Source organism: Symphalangus syndactylus, chromosome 10 (assembly GCF_028878055.3).
Source record: "Symphalangus syndactylus isolate Jambi chromosome 10, NHGRI_mSymSyn1-v2.1_pri, whole genome shotgun sequence".
Lineage (NCBI taxonomy): Eukaryota > Metazoa > Chordata > Mammalia > Primates > Hylobatidae > Symphalangus > Symphalangus syndactylus.
In genome coordinates this window covers 77,233,542-77,255,622 of record NC_072432.2, presented here as the reverse complement: position 1 = coordinate 77,255,622, position 22,081 = coordinate 77,233,542, and the positions used below count along the sequence as shown (strand labels likewise).

The following is a 22,081-nucleotide window of genomic DNA, read 5'->3' as shown; positions in this document are numbered from 1 at the left end:
GAAAAAAATCCCCCCAGAGGAAAAAGTTTATAATATCTGACACTTAGAAATTTGAATTTAGGAATGTCAATAATAATTTAAGAATTTTTAGTTATCTATAAAACTTCCTATGGAAGAAATGAATCAACTAACTTTATCTTCTTCAAAGAAAGAAAAGTCAGGATAGTTATGTAATCCCTAAAATTACATTGATCTTCCTGTAAAAGTTATGGAAAATTTAAGTTCGGTAGCATTTTAATAATGTTTTGTTTTCCTTTCTTAGCAAAATCTTTTGCAATATTCTGATTTCTCAAACTAAATCTTTTGTTAGAACTGGCAATTTAATGCATAGTTAAACATTCCCATTCCAATAAAAGTTACAGTAAAAATAATTTGTTTTACCTTGGAAATTAAAATTTTCTAATTCTAACTGTCTGAAGATATATACCTCTGTATCTCTTTAACATATTTAAATTGGTATAGTACTTTACATTTCTTTCTTTTTTCATGGTTATAATTATCTTTGGTATATAGGCATTTAGGAATACAGTTAATGAGAACCATGTATTATCATGAAAGTTATTTCTGATGTTCTCATGCTACTGTACTGCAAACATGTAGTTGTCTATTTGCCAAATGCCAGAAACAAAGGTCTCATATAACTATGACAGAAAAGAAAAGAATGATTTGTGTGAAAATTCACTGCATCATGAGTTCATTTTCTTTCTGCCTTTTCCCCCACCCAGAGCCGAATCCGTAGAATGTGGAATGATACGGTTCGAAAGCAGTCAGAGTCTTCCTTTATTACTGGAGACATAAACAGTTCGGCGTCACTCAATAGAGGTAATTAGAAATAATTTTTCATATGTATTACTTTTCTGATTACGTTAAGAAGTCCTTAAATTCATTGCCTTGTTTGCAACTTCTGAACCTGTTCCACGTGATAGAAATATTGTAAGAACATAAAACTTGGTTGAGTGTAGCAATGTGTTCCATTATTCATAAGCTGCTTTAAAAAAAAATCCTGAATTTTCCAGAAGTCTTTTCCAAAAGGAAATTAGAAAATAAGAAACTTTTTTTCCCAGTCATCTGCTGCTGCTGCAAGCTGGAGAGCTGTCAGGCCTCATTGGAAGCAGTGAAAATGGGCAATTATGTGACAGTATAGTCGGCTAAGCATCATAGAGTTCCACATTGTCTTAGGTATAAAGCAATTTCATAGTCTTTGCGGAAGTAAGAGTATACTGTCTAATACATACTTAAGGCAACCTGTGTACTTGGAAAAAAATCACATCTTAATATCTGAAAGACTTACCTGGATAATATTGGATATTTAAAGATATAGGAGAAAAGATACTTTGGGGTATATTATGATTTTTGTGTATGTGCTTGTGGTTCATTGCTCCCTGGGAGGCATTTAGATTTTTGAAATGAAGAAATGAAGTTCCCTTAATCTACTGTTTGTGGTTGAGTTGTTTTCCTTGATCTTTGCATTCTCTCTCTCTCTCTTTCTCTCTCTCTCGACCTCTCTCTCTCTCAACCTCTCTCTCTTTCTGTGTGCGTATGTGTGGGGATATGATTAGAATCCATTTTGCTGCAGTAAAAATGACTAGATGCAACATTTGTGGAGACCAAGAGGCTACTACAGTCATCAGTGGGAAATATTTAGAATATAGTTTTGTCTGGGAAGGAGGCATTTGCATGAATTTAAGTTATTTTTATGGTCAACATTATTATTTTGTATCCCCAAACTAGAAATATTATTTTGTTTTTAACTTATTTCTGTTAGTTTTTTGTTATATTTTATGCTCCTTAGGAAGAAATAATGTAATAATTATGGCTTATGATTCAGAAAGATTCAGATGCTAGTACTCTCAATTATTTGTACTCAAGTAAGTTACATCTTATCTATATAAAGAAGTTAGGACAGGCAGTGTCAAAATTGAATTTGATGCAGGGATCCATGTTTTAATATAATCTTAATTGAGTTTCATGTGTTATTTGGGGCAACACTATAGTAACTATAACCAGTGATGATTTAAAATTATCTACATCACTTTTTCTTGATTAGTAAGAATAGTGAGTGAGAATATTCCTCCAAATATGAAGAAAATGTCTTGAAATAAAACAGCTACCTCCTGGTATTTTGTTTCGTTATTAGTTTGTTTTTATTGGCTAGAATATATTAATTTAGACAATATCTCTCAAGTATTCTTATCTTTTTCAATTTAGTTTTAATGTTTAGTTTGTGAAAATTTCTTTTAATATGAGTATTCTAACTTTTTGACATTACTTTTAAATCATAAAGAACAAATTTCTTACAAACGCCTCCATAACCTAGGATTAATTTGCTTACATATGACTAATTTTCTGTATTCTTTAAACAATTCCATATATAAGAAAATTTACTGCGTGTTCCAAGAAAGAGAACTTGTCCTTACCTATAGGATTTATTGATAGAACTATCTTTCATTTAATGATCCCGGAAGCCATTGAATAATTATTGATTAAACAAAGAATGAGGTAATATGATTTTAATGATGAATTGTTTGTATATTAGGATAAACAAAATATGTAAAATTATTATTTTGTCTAATATTGTTGTCTAAATTCATGTAAAGATAGTAAGGTGTGTCAGTTCAGTAAAAACTGTTATGAACGCAAACTATTTATGGGCTTAAAGTTAGTGACTATATAACACTACTGTTTAGTTTCTTCCTTTTTAATTGCTTCTCAAGAATTTAATCAACTTGGAATATAGTGATTTGTGGATAACTGGATCAATTTGAAATATATTTAAAGGAAATAATATTAGTTTATATTGGCCGGTCATGTGTTTAAGTCTGTTTATCAAAATCTCTAGTTTTAAAAGATATTTCATACAGCTGTTAATGGAAGGGTATACAATTTCTTGTGACATGGAATAAGTTAATTTAATGATGACTTTGTGTAGAGAATTAAATTGCATTTATAATTTAAAGGGTGCCCAGTAGTGATCATTTCATCAGGATATATATTCTTCCTTTCACTTAGTGACTTTATTGGTGCTAGAAACCATAGTGATCTTCTTCATTTCCTAGATTAATTTCTTAGTCCCCCTCAAGTCAGAAACTCCTAGTTTTATTCTCATCTTATTTTTTTATCTTAGATGAGTGGACTACTTGAAATTTTGTTTCTTCATATTATGTCTCTGAAGATAGTCTTTAACCTCCTTCTTTAATCTTGTCTTATTTCCCAGGGTCCTATCTTCCCTGCATTCAGGCGTGTGTATCATATTTAGGTAGGTGACACCCAAGATTCACCTTTTCAGATAAACAGTCACCTAAGCAACATAATTATTCACTTCTGTTTATTCAAAAGATTATATTCTCCATTACTAAAATAAAAATCTAGATACATCTTTACATCTTCATATATCCTAACTTCCCATTCATTTAGTTTTTTATAGATAGTGTTTTTTTTTAAATTCAGACTCCATTTTCCTTTCTTTGTAAGTTAGATGTATTGAATCTCTTATTTTTGTCTTTAAGATAGTTCTGACCCTTGAAAATGACAAGCTGTTGTCCAAAAATTAGTGCTATTTTTAATTTAGGTTTTCTTCCCTGTTTATTCCACTGGTCAATTCATCAAAAGAGTATTATTTTAAAATTTTGTATGTTTTATCATCTATTCTTACAAACAAGAATCAATCATTATCATCTTTAGGATCCATTAGGAATAAAGAATACATCATGCAGTGTAGAACTACTTTTCAATGGTATTTATTTTTTAAAACCATCTCAAATATTCTGTTCTTGAATCAGCTTGTTGTATCATAAGTATGAGATTACCGTTCTAGATTTCCCAATGTGATAAATTTGATTACTATTGGGATTTTACTCCTTGGAAGCATGTGAAACCTTGGAAGATTTATTGATATAATAATTTTCAATGAGTATATTAATTCCTTTATATTCTCTTTGGAAGTTTGTTGTTTCATCACTTTATCTCTTTAGAATCTTTCATTAAAATTGTACTTTGAATATCTATAAATATGAAGGTGTTTCACAAAATGTTTTCTGTACATTTTCAAATATTTTTCCAGCCAACTTGTTTGGCACAATGTTACACACTTAGACAAATTCAGAATTCCTTGAGGCCAATAGGCCAGCACTACTATCAAGTTAACTTTAGCTATCCAACTATATACGCAAGTAGAAGGAGCTTTAGAAGAGCTGTGAGGTGATGGTTGATTATAGAGAGTTTCAACAAAGATGAACTCTAGGCCAGACCCAAGTTTTTACAAACTCATAGGACTTCAGGATGGTTTATTCATTGGCTCATTTAAATATTTACTATTTTGCTCATACCTTGAAGGTTTAGTCAGCACTCAATCCCCAGTCTTCTCCCAGGGCTGTTGGAAATCGAATTCAAATCTCTAGTAGCTCCAACTTTCTGGTAGTGGTGGAAATGACTTGTAGCTAGAGTAGTCTTTTCCACCCATATCTCCTACCAATAATCTCTGCAGGCCAAATCTTATTTTGAGCTATTTATTTATTTATTTACTTTTATTTTATTTTATTATTTATTTATTTATTTTTGAGACAGAGTCTTGCTGTGTTGCCCAGGCTGGAGCTCAGTGGCATGATCTCAGCTCACTGCAACCTCCATCTCCCCAGTTCAAGCGATTCTCCTGCCTCAGCCTCCTGAGTAGCTGGGATAACAGACACACACCACCACACCTGGCTAATTTTTGTATTTTTAGTAGAGACGAGGTTTCACCATGTTGGCCAGGCTGGTCTTGAACTCCTGACCTCGTGATCCACCCGCCTTGGCCTACCAAAGTGCTGGGATTATAGGCGTGAGCCACCGCACCCAGCTATTTTTATTTTTTTGAGCCAGGGTCTCCCTCTGTCACCCAGTTTGGAGTGCAATGGCATGATCATAGCTCAGTGAAGCCTTGAACTCCTGGGCTCAAGTGATCCTCCTGCTTCAGGGTCCTGAGGAGCTAGAACTAGAGGCTGCCACACCATTTTTTTTTTTTTAACTTATTTTAGAGATAGGGTTTTTCTGTGTTGCCCAGGCTGGTCTTGAAGTCCTGGCCTCAGACAATCCTTCTGCCTCAGTCTCTCAAAGTGCTGGGATTACAGACAAGAGCCACTGTGCCTAGCCTTGAACTATTTAGATTAACAATACCTCTAAAACTTTAGTTTGATCCAAAAATGAAATGTTTACTGAGACACTTCCTCTGACAGTGGCATGAATTGTTAAATATTTCTACTTTTTTAGTAACTCTATGTAGAAATTAGGGTATTTTCTGAAATTAGGCTTTATCTTATTGTAAATATTATATTTGTTAGGCTTTATGTCATCATAAATATTTTATCTATTGGCTTTATCTCATCATAAATATTATATTTTTCATTTTCTTTTTATTTAATTAGTTAGAATGAGGTCAGAGACTTCCATTTGAAAATCAAGTTTTGCTAAGTAGCTCTTACCAATATGGATCTTTGAATCACAAAAGAGTGCCCCATTCCCACCCCAGCCCTGAAGTTATTGCAAAAATATTCAATTTGAGTGGTAGAATTAGAATAAAGGGCATTTTTTTTTCTTCTGGAACAATTGCTTGGCTAGCATCATTAGTTTTTATTTTTCCCTAATCTCCTATCCTCCACCTTGTCAACCTCCCACACAAGTTAATTTGATTTAGATTTTTATGCATAGAGATCTGACTAGTAAGGGTATATTTATTTAAGCCAAATTTAGTTGTTATATATAGGAAGACTGATCTGTAGATGTGTGGCACTTATTTATAAATGCTGATGGATTCTCTTTTCAGAGTTCAGACCTTTATTAATCTGCAGAAGCATTCTCAGTAAACATATGTAATTGGTCAAACTGCGATTTCCTATGACAATGGATTTATTTTCATAGATTTTTAAGGGTAAATTTTGGCTCGTAGCTAGTAGCATTGCTACCTACTGAAAAGTGACTCCACCTGTTAGGAGTATGGTTGATACAGAGGGGAAAGATGCTGCTATCAAATAGATATTTGCAAGTAGTTGACCTACTCATTTTAGTTTTGCATTAATAGTTCTAAGAATGGACACCTGAGTTTTAATCCAGAGACTTCTGGCAAATTGCTTAACTTCTCAGGGTCTATGCAATAGGCAAATAAATAGTTGTCACTTCAGAAGGTCCTTGAGAGGAGTAAATGAATATATTAATATGTAAATTGCTTACAACAGGGCCTGGAACATAATTATTATTATTATTTTATTCAGAAGTTCACTTATACTTTCTAAAAAATGAAAACTTGTCCTTGCTAGTGCCTTCAAGTAATCAGATATTAAAATCCATCATTCACTACTGAAGTTTTGTTTTCATCTTTATTTTGCAGAGGTGGGAAGAATGAAGTGGTTAACTGAATGCCAAGTAAAATAAATAATAATAGATTGTGCTACCCTAGAGAGTAACAAAAAAATAAAATAATAAAACTGAATTGTCACTTCTAAATTAGAAATTAAATGCACATTGCATCTGCTTATTTGTATTTCCCACTTTTGATTTATAACCATGTTTTAGCATCAAAGAAATAAAGGTAATATATTTCTTCTCCCTACCTTAGATAACGACATAAGCAAAAACTGCCTTCACTTTTCTTCTAAGCCCTGTCCTCTCCCTTCAGAAGCTTAGACAACACTATTCCAATTAAGACAACTCTTCTAAATAACCAATTATGTAGTGGAGCAGGGATGTGGCTCAGAACCGTTTTTAACAAAAGTTTTCTCAGAGCCTGTATTGTCTTTCCCAGGAGGTTGGTCACTGAGGCAGAAGAAACGTCAAAATAAATCACCTGCCATCCCATTAATATTCAGGCTTCTAAACATATTTTGCTTTTATATTTTTGAAGAAAAAATGCAAATGAAAAAAATCCAAGTGGTGTTTTACTGCAATTAATGATTTATATAAATTAAAGCTACTAGGGCAAAACACTCATACTCATTCACTGTAGTTTATTAATGTCAATAAACATAATTTGACTCATATGCATAAAATAGTCTGTATTGCCCCAAAGTCTTGCTGTTCTGAAGGATTATAAAATCATTGGTTGTAAATATTAATCAGCTCCTAATATAATCTGACATCTACTTATGAAATTTGCAAAAACAGTTAATAATGTTAGCTATGCAAGTTAACAAATCAGAGTCACCTAAATAACAAGCTATTTTTATTTTGAACAAGCATTATACTGATATGAAGGCAAATATAAGTATTCAATGACATAGGTAAATTTTTCTTTTGAGAATTACTGTTATATTTATGTCTAGTATGTCTATAATTTTGTTCTTTATATTCTGTGTAAATGAGGCAACAGCATTCTGTGTGTATATATATACACAAAGGATATATATATATATATACACAAAGAATATGTGTATATATACGTATATATATACAAATAATGTGTGTGTGTGTATATATATATATATATGTACACACAAAGGATATATATGTACCTGCTATTGATAGACACAATCAGAAAAGGAACAATAAAATAAAGAAGCCTGTGTTAGGAAAATCAGTTTAATAACACAAAGGCAAAATAGGCTCAGATTTTTTAAGTGAGATGCTGAGTCAGATAATTTTTTTGTTGTTATGGTTTATCTTTTTTATTTTTTTAATTTTATTTATTTATTTATTTATTTTATTAATTATTATTATTATACTTTAAGTTTTAGGGTACATGTGCACAATGTGCAGGTTTGTTACAGATGTATCCATGTGCCATGTTGTTTTGCTGCACCCATTAACTCCTCATTTAGCATTAGGTATATCTCCTAATGATGTCCCTCCCCGCTCCCCCCACCTCACAACAGTCCCCGGAGTGGGATGTTCCCCTTCCTGTGTCCATGTGTTCTCATTGTTCAGTTCCCACCTATGAGTGAGAACATACGGTGTTTGGTTTTTTGTCCTTGCGATAGTTTACTGAGAATGATGTTTTCTGGTTTCATCCATGTCTCTACAAAGGACATGAACTCATCATTTTTTATGGCTGCAGAGTATTCCATGGTGTATATGTGCCACATTTTCTTAATCCAGTCTATCGTTGTTGGACATTTGGGTTGGTTCCAACTCTTTGCTATTGTGAATAGTGCCGCAATAAACATACGTGTGCATGTGTCTTTATAGCAGCATGATTTATAGTCCTTTCGGTATATACCCAGTAATGGGATGGCTGGGTCAAATGGTATTTCTAGTTCTAGATCCCTGAGGAATCGCCACACTGACTTCCACATTGGTTGAACTAGTTTACAGTCCCACCAACAGTGTAAAAGTGTTCCTATTTCTCCACATCCTCTCCAGCACCTGTTGTTTCCTGACTTTTTAATGATGGCCATTCTAACTGGTGTGAGATGGTATCTCATTGTGGTTTTGATTTGCATTTCTCTGATGGCCAGTGATGATGAGCATTTTTTCATGTGTTTTTTGGCTGCATAAATGTCTTCTTTTGAGAAGTATCTGTTCATGTCCTTTGCCCACTTTTTGATGGGGTTGTTTGTGTTTTTCTTTTAAATTTGTTTTGAGTTCATTGTAGATTCTGGATATTAGCCCTTTGTCAGATGAATAGGTTGCGAAAATTTTCTCCCATTCTGTAGGTTGCCTGTTCACTCTGATGATAGTTTCTTTTGCTGTGCAGAAGCTCTTTAGTTTAATTAGATCCCATTTGTCAGATAATTAAACAAGGCTGTTAATATCCAAGTTTTTAACCCAAGGAAGCCAAATAATTTTCAGAGTTAACTCTCCATTCAAGTGGCAAAATGAAATATATGAAATATTGATGTCCATCAATCCAGGGCAAAGGTCCTTGGCTATAAATTGTTGGCAGGATCTGAAAAAGAAAAAAAAAAAATCTTCTTATTGCTTACTCAGCAAGTCCTTCTTATGCATTGTGTTCAACTTTGTCTCTGATATGACTCATCCAAGTAATCCAGTCTCTCACAGCCAACTAAACAATAATAAACAGTTTGTATTTATTATTATTGTTAACCTAAAACTCTCATAGATCCTTTTAAAAAGAGAGGTTTTAAAAATTCTGTTTAATTTCCTCATGTTTATTGATTTATTACGTTATTACCTCACATATTATGAGCAGTATTTCTTACCTCTATTGTGAATCAAACAAGCTGCAGTGAGCTACCTTGATAAATTCTAAATATAAGTGCTAGAGAATATTTCCACTTAGCTCTAAAATATTGCTATTTGTTTCATGTAAGTTATTGAGGACATAATTTTTAAAAATTCCTATTCTTAGAGCTAAGTGTGAAGATTCCAACTTAGGAGTTGCTGGTTTTCTTTTCTCTGATAGAACACAATATGCCTCCTTGTATTTGTTGATAAATTTGGTGTTTCTCCTTTAGTGTGTGTGTAATCATTTGCATATTGTACTCTGTTCATTATTTATTATCCATTTTCTTTATATCCATGAAGACACTGAGTTTCTTGGTAGTCAAAGTAACTTGTCCAGGATCACATGACTATTAATGGCAACATCTAGATTCCAAACAAGGTCTTTCCGACCACAAAGCCCTATACAGGATAACAAAAACATTGATTCTTTTCATATAATGACAATTTTTCATGAAATTAAAGATTAGAATATAGATATAGTCATTTGAAGGAAGTATTTCGAAGTGACCTTTATTTTTATCACCTAATATGTAAAATAGATATTCTTAACAGTGAAGTTATTCACATCTTTATTTCTAAAATTCCTTCATGTATTACTCATTCGCTTCCATTTTATTTTGTTCTAAGCACAGTTTTTTTAGAGTGGATTCTTCCTATCCATGTAAGGAAAAAAATGCTCGAAAAAACTGAATATATGAGGATGTAGATTGGCAAACTACATATTACTTATTTTTGATATAGAATATGTTGAATTATTATACATTATTGTCCAATTGTAGGCCTTAGATTGTAAGAGGAATTTCATTGTCATTCTTCTTTCCTGGAAGCTTTCCAAGTATTTTATTTGTAGAATCTTTTTTATTTTAATTTAAAATTTTTATATTTCAGTACAAGGATTAACATTTTGGTGAGGGCAAAGATTATGTTAGGAAAACAGGTAAATAGCTTTTCCTTATAATCATGTGGTAATAAAAAAGCTATAACTTTTCCCAGATCTTTGTACTCCTGAATTTGATATTTTTTGAAGCTGTGCCCTTTTCTGTCAAGACAATACAGTAATGCCTGGAATAAGTAGAATATATATTTCAGTTGAAATTTCAGTGATAATATTATAAATTAAATTTTTTATTATTGTATTGCTAATTCTGGTTTTAACAAAAACTATGATATGCTTTATAATTCAAAATTTTAAAACAAATAAAACCTGAACTGTGTATCTCATCTGGAAAAATGTTCCTGCTAATACTGTAAACATAAAGGTTGTGATGATATAAATACCGTATATAATATTCAAAGTTAATTCTAACAGAGTCATCATTGGTTCAAATTATTTTTCTAAGAAATAGGCTGTATTAATTTCTGTCTGCTATTGTGAGGTAAAGGGGAGTTAATTCAATTACCTAAAAAATTAAAATGTGAAAGGAGGATATATGTTTCGCAAAAAGAAAAAGGCCTTATTGGAAAGAAAGTACTTAAATTATAACAACCAATAATTGGGTAGTATTCGATTAAATTAGCTCCTGTTGAATTGCATACAAAGGCTTGCACTTTATATAGCTCAGCTTTATATACTACATGCCATTTAAAAGTTTAATTGTTTTTGTGATAGCTTCTCCTATGATTTTTTATAATAAGCTTTCTTCGTAATTTGTCATAATAAGGAATGTGGCCGCTTCAAATGTAAGACAAGTCAGCTACCACATTCATAGAAGGTAATTTACAAGCCTGGAAAATCACTGGAGAATTAAGAAAGATTTGAGAGGATATATAGATTGAAGGAAGATAGTCAATCTTGATGTAGAAAAATAGAAACAATATGTTTCCTGAATCAGCCTCAGTCTAAATAGAACAGAGCTGATTATGATCATAGTAAAAAATAAGCCTTCTGTAATATTATCAAAAATCTCTTTATTCACGGATACCTTATTTGAATTCATGTCTATTTTGTTCAGACACACTTTTCAAATATAGCTCCCAATTTAAAAGATCAAATTTTAGCCACGACAGACCTTCTGCATGTAAGATTATATAATTTGCACAATATTAAAAATACACCAATATTGGGCAGTGAGTTATACTAAATGTCATATTTTTTCCACTTTGGTAAATTATTTTGTCTTTATTAATAATACTTTCATTTGTTCTGCATTTTGTTTTATTTCAGCACAAATTCACAAGCAATGTGTGAGTAACAGATAAATATAGCTATAGGATTGACTACATACCATTAGCAGACTATCAAATAATCTGATTTAGAGGAAATGAATTGAGTTGCTACTGTTTGAATGACAAAGATAAATATTTTTTGCTAAGTGCCTTTGATTTACTAAAAAGAACTGCGGTTTACTGCTATTTTGCCTGTGGTTAAGGAAAATTGCCCCAGGATTTTCAGACTCAGTATTCTTTGAGTACTATGCAAAAGAATTCAAAATGTCCAAGTTAAAAGAACACAGAAATACATGGCTTTGACTACAAAAGATGAGCTTTAGAGATTAATAAATTACTAATAAGAGTCTCTCACTTCTGCAAACCAACCACTTTGCTTTGAAGCAGATTCACCAACAATTCTGAGTTTCAATCCTACCACTGTTGGCTTAAGCAGATGGAAAACCTAAAATCTCTAAAGAGCCTTGGTTTCTAGCTAATTATATGAATAATGTCATTGAATATCTAATGACGGTAGTTTTCTCATTTGCAATATGATAGTGTTGTGTTGCATAATATGGAAAAATATTAAATATAAAACCTTAAAACTTTAAAAATTATAGTTCAGATTTTAGATTAAAGAAGGAGTTTTAAAAACAAAATAATAATGATCACAACCTATAAGAAAAAGACAGATAAGATCGTTTTCTCAACATTGAAACTGTACTCATAACACACAAGCCATTGGGAGAAAGTGTAAACAACATATATAAAAAACAAAATGCTAGTGCCCATGTTGTATAAAGAATGTCTACAAATTAATAAATGAAATTCAACCACCCAATAGAAATGTGGGCAAAAAGATAAGAACAGGCAACTCACAAAAAAAAAACCCTTATAGTGAATAAACATATGAAAAATTACCCACCTTTATAGTAATAAGAAATGCAGAGTATAACAGTGATATGAAATACCATTTCATACTCTATCTGATTGGCAAAAATGTCAGTCTGACAATGCTAAATCCTAGCAAGAATTTGAGAGAATAAGTGCACTGTTCTTGGGAAAGTGAATTGTACAAACACGTTTGACAGCATTTAGGCAATATGTTACTTCAATAAATTGAAAATGTGCACAAGATATGACCCAGCAATGTGACTTTTAAGTATCTGCTGTGGAAAAACTCATGTGTCTGGACAAGAAGACACATATGTAGCCAATTGATACAAAATAAGAGGAATTGAAGGGGTAACTTCTAGGGTTCCCAACTCTGAATCTTCGGATTTGTATACTAAAACAGAGTCTGAATTCAGACTATGTCATTTTATATTGAACTAACAATAACTTAATCTGTACTTGAGAAAATGTGTCATTGAAATCCATATTAATGGATTCCCAGTGAATGAATTAGCTATTAAAAGAAGCTGAAGTATCTCCAAACGATTTGAATGAAATTTAATAGGCAGGTTGATTAAAATTTAATAGCAAACTTGTTGGCTATTAAAAGTGCACAGTGTGATAAATCAAGATGTCAGCTCTTCAATTTATGACTTTAGAAAAAAGATGAAAGAATTCTTAGCGTTCAATAAAATATTTCTTTTTTGACTCTTTGTAATTTCATTGTTCAAATTAAAACATTGAAATCTAAAATTATGGTTTCTGTGATTTTAAAACTTATGTAACTTTGAAAGGTGTCATGTAGATTCTGTTCATTTTTTTTTAATAAGTGACTTGGTATTGATTTATACAGCTATTCCTGTTTTATAAAGTAGCCTGACAAAGTTGAACTAATCATTGTTTGCACTTTCTGTAGATTGTTTATGTGTGTTGATATTGTTTTGCTACACCAAAAAGCTAAAAATGGAAACAAAATACTTAAAATAGACAATGCCTATTGAATCTGTTCTCTGTAATTCTGGAAGCCTCTTGTTTTGTCTATTTACTTTCTTTTTTGTTCGTTTATTTTATATAATTTAATACAAGAATATGAATATAAAGTAATTGAATATTATCAAAAAGCATATGGAAAGATTAATGAACTTCTACAAGGCTCCTAATAAAATTATGTTGAAACATTTTTTGAGGAAGAGGATCCTAAAAAAATTTTGAAAATCACAGATTTAAATATATTTAAATAAAACTACCAGAGGTCATGTGTGACCTTGGATAAATTATAAATACCTCAGCCTGTGATTCTTTATGTATTAAATAATGGTGGTAGATTAGATGATGTTAAAAATCTTATTCAGTTATAAATTCGGAGTTATAACCTTTCTACATAATGCAATCTTACAGTCAATTAGATGATATAAATATAATATATATTTGGAGTACTTCTAATTTACTTTTTTCAGTTTTCTTGTTTATATTATATTTTACTCACTTAGGAAAGAAACTTACCTCTTATTCCTTTATACCAGTTTTTTAATTCTTTGTAAAGGAAATAAAAGCCATTGGAATCTTTCATCAGAAGGCAGTGCAGACATGTGAATGTGCACAATTTAGCATACAAACATATACCTAAATCATTTTACATGCAGTGTTAAGGATTTCCCAACTTCATAGATCTCATCTCCCTGTGAAAGATCCCTTGCTTTACACTGATGTTAGTGTTCTAATGCCATAGAAGATAACAACCATTAGAAAGACTGTTTTTACCTGTTAAAAAATGAAGTCTCCACTGTGGGCCAAAATTAAGGTCTGAAAACAAAAATAGAGAGACATCGCTCAGTAGTAACTCTGTTTTATGCAAAACTCTAATTTATATACATTAATGTATATATTATAAATGACTTCATAAGAAATGTTATGTCAAGACAAAGGAGAGAGGAACATGAGGGACTGGACTGGAGGATATTAGAGAAGGAAGAACCATCAGAGTAAAACTATTTTATTAGGATAAAGCAAACAGAACATTTGCCATCTTAAATATTTATAATATAAGAATTTGAAAATTGAGGCATATTGCTATATGACTATTGATGAATGGTTGTATTCAGTTGGTTCATTAGATCACCAAGGTTTTGAATTCTAAAACTTTGGCCATTCAATATGATCAAATAAGGATGTAAGTGCATTAAAAAAATAAAGTCTGAGGGCAGAGTAGAGTGGCAATTCAAGTTATTTTAAGATCTTTTCAGTATACTTTTGTTAGCCTGCTGTCAAGAAGAAGCGTTGTTTGAGTTATGTTTCTGAATGATAGATTCAAGTGAGATCCAACTGTCATCGTTTTTCAGATCTGTTTTTTACTTTACAGTTTCAAAGCACATCATTCAGCCTTAGATTTCCAGTCCTCAGTTACATATATTACACTGAACCAGCCCAGACAGTGCTGTCATTCAGGGCCTCCCAATGTCAAAACACCTATTCTATTTTCATAAGAAAAGAAATATCACAGTTTTGTGTTAAAACTATACATTTGAGAAGAGTGTGACTCATTATTTCACTCAAAATTCACTCATTCACAATTTTTATATCAGTCTAGATCTTCAGGTATAAATAAAGTAAAAAAGAAGAGAACTCTTCTTAAAATGACTATGATTTTAACTGCATCTATTTCAGTGGCTTTAGGATCTGACTTTCTTCTAAATATGTGTTAAAGAAACTTCTCCAATTTTTTCAATATGGAATACGAAAATCGTTTTTGCTTTGTATCTCACTTTCATCAGAAATCAAAATTTTGTGCTTGGCCGTGTATTGACAACCATGGCAATGATTCACATATATTGTTTTTCTTTATTATTTATTCATTTATTGAGACAGGGTCTTGCTCTGTCACCCAGGCTGGAATGCAGTGGTGTGATCTCAGCTAACTGTAACCTCTGCCTCCCAGGCTCAGGTGATCCTCCTGCCTCAGTCTCCTGAGTAGCTGGTACTACAGGCACGCTCCGCTACGCCTGGCCAATTTTTTTTGTATTTTTAGTAGAGACAGGATTTCACCATGCCGGCCAGGCTAATATCGAGCTCCTGATCTCAAGTAATCCACACACCTCAGCCTCCCAAAGTGCTGGGATTACAGGCGTGAGACACTATGCCATGCTTGATACACATATGTTGTAATTCAATCTTAAATAATTTTCCATGGCTTTATTAAAGGGCTATTTCTTGTTTCTGACAGCAAATAAGCAAGCATGACTAGACCGTAGCCAGGAGTTTGTGAGTTAAATAATTAAGGAGCTGTCATTTTCACATAGCCACTTTATTGTTAACCCCAATTTGAGCTTTTTGCTTTGAGTCATGGCAGGCAGTGAGTTGTTTTTTGTTTTGTTTTGTTTTTTTTGTGTTGTTATCCGCAGTTAGTATTCAGGTAGCCTTTTGTATTTCCAAATAATATATGATTGATTGTTTATTTCTGCTTTTAAAGTTTAGATAGTAGAGTACCTGGTATAGGATTAGAAGGAAATAAATTACATTAGGAGCTGAACAATTGACACTCTTAAAAAATTTACTAAAATTATAAGACTACTCATAATGGATAACTTTGATTTAATGTTATGTTTTCAAGATGCCATCAATTTCACGTATGTTTTTTCATTACTTAAACAAATGTTTTTTGAGTTCTAGGGACTATTTAGACACTTGGTGTAGAGTGAAAACCCCTGTGTATTTCTTTTTCATGGTGCCTCCATTCCAGGAAAAATTAGCACATGGACATTCGTTTCACATATGTAATGTTGTAACTATCTCGTCCTTCCTGAGCCCCCAAAATTCACCATCGTATGTATGTCTTCAAGCTGACTAACCAGTAAGCCCAACTTTTCAGCTGAAAAACAATGACAAATGGTCTGTAAACACTGAACTTCTTGGAAGTCTTCAACAATTTCGCAGCTATTAGAAGGGAAGTTTACAGATCAGAAGCTGGTTGGAAGGAAGAGGAAGAGACAGGGTAGACAGAATCCTGGAAGACAGTATTAGAATTAAAAGTGACTTAAGTCAACTGGGGAGACAGCCAAAAGCAAACGGAATAGACGTCAGCTAAGGCAAGAGAAATGCAGTGCAGCTACAGAGGAAAGACAAAAGTAACTTTGCAGATAAAAGGGGGAGGAAGAAAGCTTCTGTGCAAGTTTTTAGTTAAAAGATCTAGGCATTGGCAGCAAACTAGGTGTTGTTTTCAGCACAGTCAGTGCTGAAACCATTCTACTTAGTGAATGTGGACTGTAGGAACTGTGAGATAGTAACTTCTAGGAAAATTGGACTTGTTTGGTAGAGCGATAGGAAGCATGTCCTCTTGAGGTCGTTCCAAGTCCTGAATAGTCATGGAAAAGTGTTTAATTCTTACATTAGATGGTTCAAATGAGGGATAATTGTTTGATTACTCAGACATATCCCTTACTCTTTCATACTAACAAACCCACAGAGCTGGCCTGTGTCTTTATACACTTTGCAAAACACTAATCATCAAATTCCATTTCTTCCTTTTTTGTTTCTGTTGCTGAAGACCTCATTTGAATTATAACTCTCATTTGTAGAGTTAATTTCAGAAACAATGATTACATTGATTTCAAATGGTGCATGAGGCCTGAAAGTGAGTGCTAGACAGTAAAGAAGCAAGGGATGTTTAAGTAGCGATTAGTTTCTTTTGTCAGGAAAAGGTCCTTAATAACAACGGTAAAGAGGGACATGCATTTTCCTTAAGAGTTTTATGTTATTTTTTATGTGTTTATATGGTTTCAGTGTAACCAGCAAATAGATCTCCAATTATGACTGCATGACACTCATTATAGCTACAGATCAATAACTGATTCTGGATTGCACTAAGATGTGAAGAAGCAACCTACCAAAGCCACGTGGCTGAGACTAAAGATTGTTCCATGTAGCCACCATTGTGTCATACACTTAGCTATGTAGTATTTCTGCCATTGTTGCTGGATTTTCCAGCTTTGCAGAAATGATGGAAAAATAAAATGAACTTTAGAACTAACTGTCTTCTCAGATTAATAGTTTCACTGATCAAAGTACTTTTAAAATACATTAAAAATTAGAAAACACTTACAAAAACTGAAAAGGAAACTTATGCCAGGATAGCTAAAACCACATAGATTATTTTTAAAATCTTCGATAGTTTCATTACAATGCCAATATGAAACTCCTCTTTTTTTGTATGATTAATCCTTTTTTGTTCTTGTATTCTTGGCTTTTCAATAAACTGAATGATAAACACAGAAACCAAAAAGTTGAGTCATCTGCTTCTTCCTTACGTTTGATTCTTTCCAATCAACTGTTCCTTATTCAAAAGTGCATTTTTCTTTTTTTCAAATTATCTTCTTTTAGATCAATATAGAAAAAATATACATGTATTTAAAACAAAGAAATATTTTACTTTTGAAGCTATATGAAGCAAGGAAGAAGAGTGGCGTGCAATCTCCTTACTTTATTATTTGTTTCCCAATTAGTTCAAATTAGATAATGTATAGCAATGAAGGGAAATACGGAGGGATGCAGCTGTAAGCCTTAGCCATAAACATTTTGCCCTTTTTTTAATCTTTGAGGGAGTATAAAGAATTTGAGCAATTATGTTTTTTAAGATTTTTACACTAGTTCATTTTAACTTATACCTTTCATTTTCTATTTAAATGCTTATTTAGAGTGATTTTAGAAATTATTTGTATTAGAAAACTAATTTTACTTTTTTACTTGAAAAAGATCTAGAATAATAGATATAAGACAGGAAGTACAATTTACAGATAATTTGGTTTTCTAATATGCTATGCAGACTAAATCCTCTTATTAATCTTAAATTTGTAGAACATCAACAATATAAATGTTTAAGATGTACAATTTTTCATTTTTTTGTCCAAAAGTCACTATGATAAACTTTTTTTCTCATAAAATACCGTATATTTAATTCATTAATGGAAAATAATACCCTTATAAGCCCATTACACAATAGATTGAAAATCTGCCGTTGCACTATGTAAGAACATTTAGATGCATGTGTTTTATATCTTCAGAAAGCAAATGTTGAACACTTAGAAAGTGAAAAATTCTGTGACAGTTCTATGCTTATTCTTTGCAGGAAATACAGGATGCAATCACATGAGTTATTTCCTGAATGAACTGGTGCCTTCCAACTCTAGAGATCTGACAAGGGATAATGTCCTTTAAATCAAGAGGTGTTCATTTTTTCAGTGTTGAGGTTAAGACATTTGTTAGTTGACTGATAATTTACTCTAACAAAGAGTTATAATTTAGAAAAGATTGAAAATACTATTACCCACACTTCCCTTCTCATTTTTAACATTTTTTAGGAGTGGCATTTTTTTGTTTCATTAATTTAACATAGATTGCTAAAGTGCTGGGATTACAAGTGTTAGCCACTGTGCCCTGCCTAGTAGATTACTTTTTATTTTGAGATAATTGTAGATTCACATGCTGTTGTAGGAAATAATACCGAGAGATATTGTATCACTTATCCAGTTTCTCTCATATCTTGTGAAACTATACTGCAATATCACACCAGATCACACCAGAATATTAATATTGATAGAATCCACCACTCTTCTTCAGATTTCTTTAGTTTAACCTGTAGTTAATTGTATTTGTATGTGTGCGTTTAGTTCTATGCAATTTTACCCACAAAGTAAGTTCATGTTTACACCATCACAGTGAAGATACAGAGTAGATAATTTTATCACCACAAGGATGCTTCATGTTGTCCTTTCATGACAATACTCACTTACCTCCATCCTCCATCTTTAACCCCTGGCAACCACTTATCTGTTCTCCATTTCTATAATTTTGTCATTTCAAGAATGTTACACGTATAAATGGAATTACACAGTATGTAAACTTTTGGGATTGACTTTTCTTACTCAGTGTAATTCTCTAAAGATTTATCCAAGTTTTTATGTGTATCAGTAGTTTGCTCCTTTTGTTTGTTGACTAGTACTTCATGGTATGGGAATACTACAGATGGGCCACTCACCAGTTGAAGGAAATTTGGGTTGTTTCCAGGTTGGAGCTACTACAAATAAAGTTGCAATGAGCATTCATGTACAGGTTTTTGTGTGAATGTAAATTTCCATTTCTCTGAGATAAATGTTCAATATTGCAGTTGCTGGGTGTCACAGTAATTGCACAAGTAGTTTTATAAGAAACTGCCAAACTGTTTTCCAGAGCGGCTGTGCTAGTTTACATTCCTACCAATGATGTATGAATAATCATTTCTCTGCATTCTTGCCATTGTTTAATGTTTTTCACCATTTTTATTTTAGACATGTAGTAATGTCTCATTGTGGTTTTAACCTGTATTTCTCTAAGGCCAATAACAATTTGTTTCATAAGATTATTTGCCACTTGTATATCCTCTTCCATGAAATATCTGTTTATGCTTTTGAACCATTTTCTAATTGAAGTGTTTGTTGTTGCTATTAGTTTTTTTTTAACGTTGACTTTTGAGACTTCTTTCTGCATGCTCGATACTAGTTCTTTTTTGGATTACAAATATTTGTAAATTTGTTTTACAAATCTGTCTCTCAGCCTATAGCTTGTGTTTCCATCCTCTCATACATATATTTAAATTAACATACACCTGTCAGTTCAACATGACTATGCTCATGCAATTTGTATTTTGCTTTCCTTTGTGACTTTTTCTTTCTTTACTCATCTAACACAAATACACAATTCTGTCTATTATTTTCATAAATGTCCTAAGTATATTAATAAAACTCCTCTGATCTTTGCTTCTTGGTTAAATGGCTTTGGAGGATGGAAAGTTGCAACTCATACTAATGGTGTTAGAAACTAAGAACAAAAAGTATTCACAAAAGGGTGAAAGAATTTAACATTGTTTCATTGCTATGTCAAATTCCAAACAACCAGTTGGAAAATGGAAAACGGAAAATGGAATTATATATGTGTATATTGCTTGACATTGTAAAGTTAATAATTTATTTAAAATATTTAAGATAGCATCTATATGGCTTTTTATCAGATTTGTAAGATCACCAAATTAGTATGCTTCCATGGTGTACTAATGTGTGATTATATTTTATTTTATTTCATCTTAAATGATTCCTCTTCATAGAATTTCAGAAATGTCAAATTCTGTTGTGTCAACAACTGCTCTCCAAATGAGTGTTTTATCATAAATATTGCCTTTTATCCTTTTTTACTTTCATTGGAAACAACCCAATGGGTTCTGTGAATGAGGGAATATTTTGTTTAATTTTTGCTTTCTTGTGTGTGTTTTAAACTCTTTTTTGGCTTTTGTTTTGTGTTTTGTGTTTTGTTTGTATGAATGACTAGATTTTGCTTTTTTTCATTTTCATTTTAATTTTTAGCAAGCATGGGAATATATTCTTGCATACACCTTGGGAAAGATAAAACTTTAAATGTAGCTTAATCAACATTGTAAATCATTTTCTTTCCTTCCCATTGACTCAGATATGTGCGTTGTTGGAAATGTGTGCTCTAAGTAGCGTATTTTTTTCGTCTGGTTAGCTGCCTGCCTGTGATGAGGACTATATCAATTGTTGTCATTCTAAATGTTTCCTTTCTTTTTTTCAAACACATTTGCCTGATTGACCTTTTTTTTTTTCTCTCTGTCTTTCTATGGGGCTGCTCCAGGAGCCATGGCTAATCATCTTATAAGCAATGCTCTGCTTCGTCCGCATGGTACTAACAATCCCTATAATACATTGCTTGGGGAACCGGCGGTCTGTAACAACCCTTCTGTCAGCATGTACAACGCACAAGGTGTGCTGGAGTTTATCTTAATTTTTTCAAGTGAGAGTCCCATTTTATGTAGCTTTTATGGGCACATTCTATTTTTCTTTCTCCTGCCTTTCTTTGTTTTGGAAGCAGACATGCAGACTCCTTTTGCATTCCACCCCTCTTGGTGCCTTTATTTTCCATTTTCCTTAGGTTTTCCTTAGTAAAAAATGGATTCCTGCTGATAAACAAATGCCTGCTTCATCAATATGTGTTTGTTTCTCCATAATGTTATAAAATGTATTGTGGTTTGTCAGTACTTGTTGTTCATTTATTTTTATATTAAATATCTATGTATTTATTTTGAGAAATGAGATATTTTCTTAAGGTAAGTAATATAAAAGAAGACTTGATTCAATAGTCTTAATATTACAAGATCAAGAAAACAAATCTTACTTTGTTATGCCATAAAGTACACTCTGAGCACAAACAATTAGTACTGATGAAAGCATTTAAATCAACTCTGGGGAGAATTACATTGAAGTAAGCAGTGGAGGATAAAGACGGTGTACTGGGCAGTAGCAGCTTGGGTTCTGCCTTAGCTCTGCCATTGCCAATAAGAGCTGGCTCAGGCAGGTCATAAAATTGCTTTTTCTTCTGTGGCTACATGTTAAAAAGAAGGCTTTTGAGTATGGTTCCTCTGTACATCCTCCAGCTTGAAAATGATCCAAAAATTAATTGTATCTCAGAAAGAAAAACAAACCACCATAGATCTCTTTAAAACCACTTACAATATAAGCATTCGGACATGGTTTTGCCTTTCCTGAGTATAAAAATGTGTTAGGAACACAGAAAGCTTAAAATATATCATATGTAAACAGACCACAAGAGAAAATTATTCAAATAAAAGTTTTATAAAAGTCCTAGTCAGCGATCCACTTACTTAAAATTATATTTGAAAGAAAATTCACAATCACAGAGAGACTTCCATGATTCTTTCAAGTTGGATGTGACTGGCAGTATTTAAATTTTCTAGGCAATTTTTAATAAAATTTCTACTATCCTCTGTGGAAATCTTTGTTGTTTTTTTTTTTCTTTCTCAGTCACAGGTGAAAGATTAGTGGTGTGAGTGTGT

General features: G+C 32.3%; 1 protein-coding gene across 23 annotated transcripts in view; it reads left to right on the top strand.

Annotated features, from left to right (window-relative positions):
* The window catches only part of ADGRL3 (adhesion G protein-coupled receptor L3), an 873,224-nt gene that overhangs the window by 837,519 nt on the left and 13,624 nt on the right, over nucleotides 1-22,081 (top strand). For 16 of the 23 annotated variants that reach the window (XM_055297496.2, XM_055297489.2, XM_055297484.2 and 13 more), the window contains one exon: nucleotides 726-822. In XM_055297496.2, the coding sequence (XP_055153471.1) occupies nucleotides 726-822 (97 nt within the window). Of the gene's footprint in view, nucleotides 1-725; nucleotides 823-20,862; nucleotides 21,022-22,081 lie in introns of all 23 variants that reach the window. The other 7 variants (XM_055297474.2, XM_063611219.1, XM_055297475.2 and 4 more) reach the window with 2 other exon arrangements.